General features: G+C 39.3%; 1 protein-coding gene across 1 annotated transcript; it reads right to left on the bottom strand.

Annotated features, from left to right (window-relative positions):
• Positions 1-348: 348 nt before the first annotated feature.
• LOC112160608 lies at positions 349-6,204 on the bottom strand. The gene is made up of 4 exons (XM_036216812.1): positions 5,544-6,204; positions 5,409-5,433; positions 2,917-4,282; positions 349-1,525 (listed from the first exon to the last, which is right to left on the bottom strand). The coding sequence occupies exons 1-4, from the start codon at positions 6,202-6,204 to the stop codon at positions 605-607; spliced, it is 2,973 nt and encodes a 990-aa protein (XP_036072705.1). The 3' UTR covers positions 349-604.
• Positions 6,205-10,967: the final 4,763 nt, after the last annotated feature.

Below are 10,967 nucleotides of genomic sequence, written 5' to 3' on the forward strand. Positions count from 1 at the left end.
CAATGCGACAAAAAGGGAAATAATACTGAAGTTTAGAATATTTTTTTGTCACAAATAATCTCTTTTTCAAACAGCTTTTTTATTTGTCTACTCCTGATTCACCATCATTTGTATAAAGAAATACTCTGAAATGCAATTTGGAGCTTCATTTTCTTAATTAATGTCCTGCATCATCAGAAAAATGTTACAAGAACATGTTAAAATCACCAAAATCACAACTTTCTTTGGAGTGTGTTTTGAATGATTTCTTTCTCTATTTTGATCAAAAACAGTAAAGAAACCTTTAGAGAAAATGTGTGTCTGACCTTAATGAGAAACATTTCATCACTGGTAACATCTCTTGTGGTGTGCAGCAAACTGCTGAGTAAAGTCTGTAAACAACAAAAACACACAAAGTTAAATTTTGTTTTTTTTTTGTAAGGCGGTTTAACAGATAGCATATAATCCATCAATCTCTGCCCAATCAGGTGTGAGATCTCAGAGATTACACGCACAGGAAGAGTCAGTGAACTGATATCAGTGCCACAAGTGTAACCAGATAGGGGGGAAAAGGTCAACAGCTCTAAGATAACACTGATTAAAACACCTTTAATGAATTTCCACATCAGGTTAAAGAAAACGATGATTTGCATGATTGATTTCCAACCGGCGAGCTATTGTCAAACATGACTTGCACAGAAAAAAACAAAAATGTAGTTCCTACCCCGAAGCACTGCAGCAACACTGTCTTTTTTTCTGGGTCGCTTTCGTTCTTGAAAAAGTCAACTACAGCGCGCAGTAGACTGGGCCTTATGGCCTCACCGACGTGCCATGTTGTTCCCAGGGCGTCCTCCAGAGTCAGCAGGATCACTATAGTGGTGCTGACTGCTTCATTCAGCATTTTAGCCACAGACGGCGTCATCAGCTCCGTCTCCCTGGTCCTCAGATTCGCCTTCAAGCAGCGCACCATCATCTGCAGGACCTTATTCTGAGTGGTGCACGGCTGGCAGTCTGAGATGTAGAAGCTCGGGCAGACCAAGTTGAACTCTTTGATCAGTTCTTTTGCTATGCAGACAGGTTTCTCTGCAGTGCTGCTGTTGTTGGGAGCTGTGGTGTAGTTGGTGAAGGTCTGACACATGTTGTTGACCCACATGCTGGACGGCTCCCACGACAAAGAAAGCAGGACGGCAGCATTGGAACAGATAGAGGAGACAAAGTTGGACAAGTCGTGCTCCCAGCACTGAACCAGCAGCGCTGCATGTGGGGGGGTGACGCTCCAGCTGGAGTACTGGCACTGCTTGGTAGCGTTGAATGGAGTCCCGCCCGTTCCCTGTCCCACACCTGGAACAGGGGTTTTGGCTAGATTCGAATGGTTGCCACAGTACTCGATTAACCAGATGTTGTCTTGATTGGCCAGCAGGTTCTGGAGGACGGTGACATTGTTGCAGACTTTGGACGTGAAGTTATCCGGGTCAATTTCCGAGCAGAGAGCTACATCAGTCATGTCCACAATGACCGGACGGGTCCACTCAGAGTACGTGCACACCTTAAATAAAAACAACAGAGAACTCATTAAAAAGAATGCTCTTTATGTATTGTAACACATCTTTTTTTCATTTATTTCTTTTTCTTTGTTAGTTGCATATTGATTTTTTTTTGTCTGTTGTACTTGGTTGATCAGAGCTCAGCTAAAAATGCAATTTCCCATGAGATATATGAAGTTTTCTGAACACATGAACTATGTATAACTTTGATTTGACAATATACAAATAATAACTGTATGTATGATGACATGTATGTATGAAAACTGCATCTTTATGTCATCATTTGCTAAAATAAAAGTACAAAAGCAAATAAAAGTTACATTTTTATAATTTGCCTCAAATCAAAATATTTGGACTAAAATAAATTGGAATAAACACTTAGCAAAATAATAATAAAATGGATTTCATATGCCAAAAGATAAAAAAAAAAAATACTAGCACTGCATTTAAAAAAAATATTCACTATTTGTGTTTATTTGCTGGAGATCAAACATATTTTTCTCATGGATTGTGTGTATTGACTCCTTCACACTCCACTTAATTTATCAACACATTGAACAGTAAAAACACCAAAGATTTTATTATATAATTTGAAATAAATTCAGGCATGAAAGGTTAAAGAAGGGGGAAAATTTGTCTTTGCCTTTTCCAACTTCGTTTAAGCATCATACTGATACGTGCATTTTATTTAAACTTAAACAAAGTTTGCACAATTAGAAACAAAGACCATCTTTAAGCACCCTTTGAGTAGGTTGCTGGAGTTCTGCTCAGCTATTTCTGGGCAGAGGACAGGTCCATCTTAACCCTTTAATGGCTGAATTTATTTCCAGCTATCTGGAAAAAAAATAAAAATAGTAATTTTTGCTTTTAAATAGATGCTATAGGTCATTTTAGAGCCAAAGTGTTTGAGAAAAACAACCACACAGCCACTCTTAAAGGTCAATGTAGAATCACCAATAAATTAATACACATTCCATAAAGATAAATCAGATGTTATAATTGTGTATGTTGTCATGTTTAGTAACTGATATGACATACAGTATTGTGAAAATAAATGATAAATTACAGAAATGTAACCTAGTAGGGTGCAAAACTTAAATGGCATCTTTGAGTTTTTAGGCAAAATTGATTTTTCTATATTAAAATCTAAAGAGTAATTATACCAACTACTTCCTTTATGCATTTGAAAAATTCCAGTCTCCATTCCATCAACGTATAATAGAAAACTCTTTGAAAAATCAATAAAAAATTGAACTCCACTTTTGTAAACATTTTGAGTTTCATTGAGATATTATTAGTGTCTATGGGGTTCAAGTTTGACTGTTTTCATAAAAACAAAAAAAGATGTTTAATCATAAAATGGGCGTCAGCTACATTCAGAGAGAGCACCCACCTGTGGGGTTAAGGTTATTTCCGACGTGTCGGAGCAGGCTGAGGACAACCATGTGTTCTGAGAGTCCTGCAGCAGCTTCTCCAGAACTGAGCGCTGGCAGCAGACGTTGTCGTTGAAGGACTGGGGGTCGTGTTGCCAGCAGAGGGCTACGATTGAGCTATCCACCTGCTTCTGTCCCCACGTCTGGTAGTCACACCAGTTTGCAAAGTTGAAGGCCGGGTTGGGATCCGGAGTGGAGGGGATGAAAGAGGTACTGCAGTGCATCTCCAGCCAGGCGTTGTCTTTGATTTGAAGTAGACTGTTCAGAAACGTTTTGTTGAGGCAAACCTCCATCGTGAATCCAGTTTGATCAAACATGATGCACTTTGATAAAATATCTGTGGTGATTTGACTCAAATCATGCCACTCTGAGTACTGACATGAGTCCAGTGATAATGGGTCCAGGCTAGAGATTGGTGGAGGAGGAGGCAAGTTTGTGCAATTGGGCATGAACCTCCCATTGTCAGGGTTGGACATTATGAGCATCAAGAATCCGGTGTGCTCACACATCAGCTGAGTCAGTCTAACGCTATCGTAGCTCACGCAGAAATTAATCAGGGCGGGGTCCACTGGCTCTGTGGGCTGGTTGAGCCACTGCTCATAGACACAGAGCTGGCTCACCAGGTACCCAACATCTGCTGAGGAGTTTCCACAGTATCCATACAACCAGCTGTTCATCGGGTACGAGAGCAGCTTTTTCATCAGAGTGGCATTGTTGCACACCTGCCGCACAAACTCAGCGTGATCATTGTCGCTGCACAGGGACACAAGGCCAGCATCCACGGTGGTGTTCGCCAGCCAGCCGCTGTAGTCGCAGACGAGCTGTCGGAGGCTCGAGGCCCCTCTGGCGACTCGCCGAGGAGCAGGAGTGACGGGGAGAAACTCGTGGAGAGACGTGATGACACTGAAAGGAACCGAGTCCTCGGCGCTGCAGACAGATGATCTGGTGCTGAAGGGAGAAACCAGAGCCTGAAGGAAGTAGCACATGTTCCTCCATGTCAGCTCCACTTGATTGTGACTGAGGTTGCTGAGCACCTGACACAAAGTCAAGATGGAGGCAGAAGATTCGTCTCCTGCACCGGACAAAACATCAGCGCACAGAGTTTCATTGAGACTGGTCAGGTTGCTTTGATCACACATGATCTCATGGTTGATCGCAGTGTCATTTGTTTGATCAGAGGTGGTGCGTTGGAACTGGACACTAGTAGGATCCTGGCACTCCGACCCTGGATAAGACACCGTTGATTGTTCTAAAGGGAAGATGTTCTCCAGGAGGATTTCAATAAACGGAGCGCTGAAGGACCAGCTCACATTGTTCTTCATGCCCCTAAACAAAACAAGCATTTCACAAACATTAGTGGTGACATAACATATGTAAACACTCATAAGTATTTTATACAGGCTTTCTTTCCCTGAGAATATAACCAATGTGCTTGTACTTTTGATACATAATTTAAAGGTTTATAAATGCAAAACCAGGGCATTTAAATAAAAGAATTAAGAAAAAAAACAAGCAAAATTTGTTCAAATTCAAAACATTTTTTAAGTTAAAAAAATAGTAAAATTGTTAACACCTAATAACACACAAGATACTTTCGTCAAACACAAGTAATTGGTGAAAAACTCAATTTTCCAATCTTTGAAGAGGTTATTTATATTTATAGTTTTCTGTTATAAAGTGAAAACATTCTTAATAATATGTGTGCATCAGACATCTCTACAAAATCCAATTTAAATTAAATCAAATAATTAAAACGTTTGCATTTCTTTATATTTTTTGTGCACATTTACCGTCTTCATTCTTCTAATGAATTCCTCTGAGTAACTTTTTAACACCAGCCTTTGAAGTAGTTACAACTTTTTAAAATGAAATGACTTAGTTGTTGACAAAGTAATGCAATATGCATTTTGACAGGGCTGATGTTATTTGCACATATTTACACGCAACCAGCACAACAACTGATTTAAAATCATGTTGCGACATTATGCACATTGCTGCATATTTATAAATGCGTCTACGGCTAAATGATGTCGTTGGTCACACATATCAACCCTAACCCGTCCTCTAGCTGCATGCGGCCAAGAAAAAAGTTCAACACTGGCTGCACGTGTTTAGAAATTTATGTGCAAATAGTCACTTACATTTAATAAAGTATGCATGCAAATGATTAAAAAAAATACCTCAAAGTTTGAAGATTACTTAAGGTTTACTTTTTCTGTAAGGATTGAAAACGGATTCATTTCTGAACAACAGTGAGCAGTGCTGGTCAAAAGCTGTCTCTTAATTGTTAAAATTAGGATTTAAAATGTGTTTCCAGGAGTTGAAATTGCATAAAATTAAAGTATGAAAGATTTGGATAAAAATGTGACTTTTTTAAGAGAATTAATTCCAAAAACAAAGTTTTTCATTGAGTCTGTCATTAAAAAAACATTTGCATGAATAACTGACTCACCACATAATCAGCTGTTTGAGATCTCCTGCAGAACAAGGAAAATAATCTCACAAGTGGGAAAAATGTGCAATGGCAGGTCTTGCAATAATTTACAACATATAATTTTTTAAAAATCTATTAATAGAGGTTTCTTACCTTGTGAACAGGTCTGTTTTTTATCAAACGATGGGATTTCAATTCCAAACTGTAAAGCTATCCTGATATACTCCATAGGCACTTCCACAACTATTGCCATAAACTGGAGCACATATCTGGCAGTTGCATCCAGGAGTGCATTCATAATACTCTTCAGACTGCCAGAGACAGAAAGACTTGACAGAATTTTAAGAATTATTTGCTCAAAACTACTTAAATCCGGTATTGTGGCGTAGGTCCCAAAGAGGCCTCGTAGTGCTTCATTACTGGTCTCTGAGGTGCAGGTCTGCGATCTCAGAGACGATAAAAATGACAGCAGCGGGGGCCCAAACTCCAGCGAGGCAGTTTTGATCAGCTCTGCTTCCAGTCCACAGTCCTGTCTCCCAGACAGAATACAAACGAACATTTTGGGAAAGTCCTCCATGAATCTCTCCCTCAGCGGTGAGTTTAGAGCAGAGAGCTGGCTCAGGATTTCATCATAGTTGGGGTTCTCCTCTGTGGAAGGGATGCTGAAGCTGCGCGTGTTTCCACTGGACAACGAGTGAATTTGATCAATAAGTTTCTGCAAGTCCTCTTGCTGTTTGGTCATTTCATCTGGTGGTTGATAGGACTTTCTTTGTATGAATTTGCTCTCTGACCCCGCCTGATCGACATCATGCATGATCCCTGCAGACAACGATAAAACATCTTCAAAATAAGATACATTTTTAAATATTTTTTAAGAGTTTTTTAAAAAAATAACTAAAGTATTGCTCTTAAATATTTTTTTAAAATAACTTTTTGGCATGTCAACTATGTATGATAACAAAGAGATACTCACCAAACAAGATACACGTGTAAAGAGCTGCTGACGACCACATTTTAGGTTTTTCTACAAAAAAATAAAAAAAACTTCAAAACAATATTTCTTGTTAATTTTGTGGAAAAAACATGTTTCCGAAGCAAAATAACCGGCGTGGTCGAAGTCCCATTTTTCTAGCACTACAAAGTCAGTATTCACAGAAAACTGAACCAGATCCCTCACATGTGGCCTACAGTCTGCAGACCTGCAACCACACCTGACCAGACAGCCGCACAGGTAAGACTGCTAACAGCCAATGCCTGGGTGAGAAGTCAGAGCTGTGAAACGCAGAAGGGATTTCAGCAACAAGCATGGCAATCTGTGTTGAATTATTAAAAGAGTGTGTTGGTTATCTCCTGGTCCTGAAACCCGACTAGTGGCAGGAGTCAGAGGACACCTGCCAGAGAAGTTGTTTGATATCTGCTGCCAAAACTCTGATCAGTAGCTTGGAACACCCATACAGAGGCTGCTGTTGGGAAGGGGGTCGCACATAGGAGAGGGGGCACAGGAGATGACAGACCAAGACAAAAAAAAAATTCGGTGTGAAGACTCACTCCAATAAAAAATGTGTTTTGGGTGTTTTTAACAGCATTTTTCCTCATGATGGTGGACACATGTAAAGAAATGTAAGCTTAAAATTGCATGTTTTATTATTTCTTTATTCAACTTGTGGTCAAATAAGAGTGGATATAAAAAGCCATTTGAAAAATCTTGTAGTTACGTAGAAAGTACAATTTGCAGACAACAAGCTTCTTCCTCAGATACATTCATTAGATTACTTCTATGTTTACTTTGTCAGAGCTACTATTTGGCCAAAAATTGTGCAGCTGGATAGCTCATGGTTGCTAGCCACGTTAGCTGTAAGCTAGCATGAGAGAGTGCAAACAAAGGGATGAGGGGCAATGCAAGCTAACTCTGTGTACTTATGTTCATATGAGATTCTTCACTTTTCAAAACAACCACATCCATTTTTGAAGTTTTTTTTTTTTTTTAGATTTTAATTGCTGTTTTTGGTTTAGGAAACAAAGGTACAAACCCTGAATTCCACCTTAACCCAGGTGAGGGAAACTTTTTGACTTGTCACAAAGGCTTCTAAAATTTGATGGAAGAGGAGCAGATGCATGGAGTGATTTGGAATCCAAATTGTTAGAGAAAGAAATAACATGGAATCTGGACAAAACACGCTAAAATTTGGATTGAAAACTAATATATTTATTTAAAAAGAAGAAAATTTAGGATTTTTATATTTCAGCACTGTGTCTTTTCTTCTCATTTTAGTTTAAGTTTGATGGGTTGCATAGGGCCCCTGCATGGGCCGCAGTTTGGTTATATTACCACAGAAGTTAATTCTGCTTGACTGGGGTTCTGTGACTTCTTTTGTAGAGGGTTAGCTTAAATATTACCTTGAGTCTTAAGAAGTTAAATAAGGCCAAAAGAAACCTTTAAAAACTAGACAGTGAATGTTAAAAAGAGTCAGTTTAATAAACATCCATTCATCTTCCTGACCGCTTTGTCCCTTTCTGGGTCGCGGGGGTGCTGGAGCCTATCCCGGCTACTGAAGGGCGAAGGCGGGGTACACCCTGGACAGGTCGCCAGTCTGTTTCAGGGCCTCAATCACACACATCCACTCCCACATGCACACCTAGGGGCAATTAAGAGTCACCAATTAACCTATGAAGCATGTTTTTGGACGGTGGGAGGAAGCCGGAGTCCCCGGTGAAAACCCACGCATGCACGGGGAGAACATGCAAACTCCACACAGAAAGGTCCCAGCCGGGAGTCGAACCGGGGCCTTCTCGCTGTGAGGCAAGAGCGCTAACCACTGCGCCACCGTGCAGCCCAGTTTAATAAACAAATTAAGCAAAAACAACAAAAGTTATGTTACTGAAGAAGCCTTAGTAAACATTAGAAACTTTTGTTTCATCAGATTCTGTATATTGGATTGATTTTTTTTTTTTTTAATTAAGGAACACATTGCCTCAACGCCTCTTAAAGATTGTGTCACGCAGCCACGTGTGCATATTCCACAGATGAAAAATGGCTATACTTAAATATATGTGGGAAAAGTGAGAAAAGTTGTGGTCTTCATGTGAAATTTTTCACAGAAACCTTGCTTAAAATATGGAGGAAGTACGAAGAAACCAGGCAAAGAAGATGTAAACCTGCTATTCAATGGATTTATTCACTTTGAAATTCAGATTACTGGGTAGAAATCACATGACATGATTGATGTCAGAACTGACAGGGCTTTGATGACATCACATGACATGACAGCCCCGGGGTTGTGATGTCATCAAAGCCAAAATATGTACAAAATGTGACATGTTGGAAGAAAAATTATGTAATGTGACATCATATTTTGTGTTATGTCACAAGATGACACGTTATAACGTCAGTGGCTCCGATTATCAGAAACCTTTAACACGGGCGTTTTACTAAAAAATTCAACACAACTTCAAACAAGTGACTTCGTACTACAAGACTTCAAGAGTTTACCAATCTACTTCAAACTTCTACTAGAGACAAAATGAGTTTTTTCTGCAAGAGAATTTTACAGTCTTTTGCCTTCACTGCAACCAATTTCTGCAGCAGAAGAGTTTCACAGTCATTTGCGAGTCAACAATTTAGCTTCACTAAAAGTGATTTTCACAGTTCATCGCAAAGGAGCTTCTTTTTAAGTGGGTTTAACAGCAACCTCAGTTCCTCACCAGTAGGTTCTACTTCAAGAGATTTTCAAAACCATCTTGAAAAGGAATTGAAAAAACTACGCCCCATGAAAAATGATCGAAGCCTCACAAAAACAGTGGAGGAATTCACTCGAGGAAAAAAGGATTTTTTTATTCAAGGCTCCAAGGAGACATATAAAGTGGAAAAGTTCCTGGGTGTAGGATCTTTCGGAAAGGTGGTGAAAGGTAAATCGTTGGGAACAAAGGAAGATGTAGCAATTAAAATCATCAGTAAAAATTACAAGCATGCAGGTGTAATGGAACTAGAAGCCATGAGGAAGATTCAGAAGATCGATGCTGACAAAAACAACTTAGTCAAGTGCATTGACAGCTTTTATTATAAAAGACATGCTTGTGTAGTGTTTGAACTGCTAGATAGAAATCTCCATCGTTTTATGACTCATAGAGACTTCTCTCCTTTGAGTATCCCTGAAATCAAAGAGGTTTCTACTCAGCTTCTTGTTGGCCTGAGAGCCCTGAAGAGCATTGGTTTGGCTCACACTGACATTAAACCAGATAATATCATGTTGGTTGACCACAAGTCACAACCTCTTCGGGTAAAATTGATTGACTTTGGTTTGGCAACAGATTCAAATAAACTAACAACGGGAGTCACTATTCAGACCATCTCATACAGAGCTCCTGAAGTCAGGCTGGGTCTCCCATTAGATGAAAAAGTTGATATGTGGGGACTCGGTCATATTTTAGCTAAACTGTTAACGGGAAGATCATTATTTCCACGCGATAGTGACTATAACGTAATCCGAACCATGGTGAATTTGCATGGCATGCCGGAAGATGCTCTTTTAGATCAGGGAGTCTACACCACCAAATTTTTTACCCGAGTTCGGCGGAACTGTGTAAGCATGTGGAAGTTGGACACACCTGAACAACATATGGATAAAATCAAGGACACTGTTGAATTGGACCTAAGTAAATACTACTCCAGCTTTGAGGAACTGATACAAAACTATCACGATAAGACTCGTATGCAGGAAGTGAGGCAGTTTGTCGGCCTTCTTAAACAGATGCTGTGTTTTGATCCGAAGAAACGCATCACCCCAGAAGAGGCTCTCGAACACCCTTTTTTCTCCCCCACCAAGAAGAATCTGTAGAGAAAAACAACTGTGATAAGGATGACCCCACATTGAAATTCATTTTTTTTTACAGTGATGGCCTCTTGGCCATCACTGTAAAGGATAAAACATTTAGCTGCTGTTCTTGTGCACATGAACGTGCCAGATACACCCCCCCCCACCACCACCCATGAGAAAGATTAGTAAATGAAACACAACTAAAGATGGAATCTACATCTGCAAAAAAAAGAACATTGTCAACAATTATGGGGTTCCATTTGTGCCACAGATACATTTATGTGTATCCACTGTCTATGTCTATTGAACTAGTTTATTGAACATTAGTTTATGTACCACTAAGAAACCTCTCAAGAGAGCCTATGCTTCTTTGATTAGTGATTTGTATTTGCAAAAATTATTTCTTGTACACATATGCATAGTTTATATATATTTTTTAAATATTATTTAGTTAGTGCTGTTTAGATTTTAGTAAGATGTATCTTATTTATCTGTAAAATGTAGATTTTTGTTGTTGTTTTTTTCTGCTGCTGCTGACATTACACTAAATCAACTATCTTCTACTAACTTCAAAGCCAAAATAGTGAGAAGCTTGAGTGTGTCACTGTGCAGCACTGAACTCTAGAAAAGACAAACCGCTGGGCTCAAAATACATAGACATACAAAAAAAGTCACAAATCGTTGTTTTATAATACTGAGGTGAGAGGGTTCATATTTTGTAAAAACATGTGTTTAATATATGGGTCGTTACATTTGATTGGCA

The sequence above is a fragment of the Oryzias melastigma genome, linkage group LG3, assembly GCF_002922805.2.
Source record: "Oryzias melastigma strain HK-1 linkage group LG3, ASM292280v2, whole genome shotgun sequence".
NCBI lineage: Eukaryota > Metazoa > Chordata > Actinopteri > Beloniformes > Adrianichthyidae > Oryzias > Oryzias melastigma.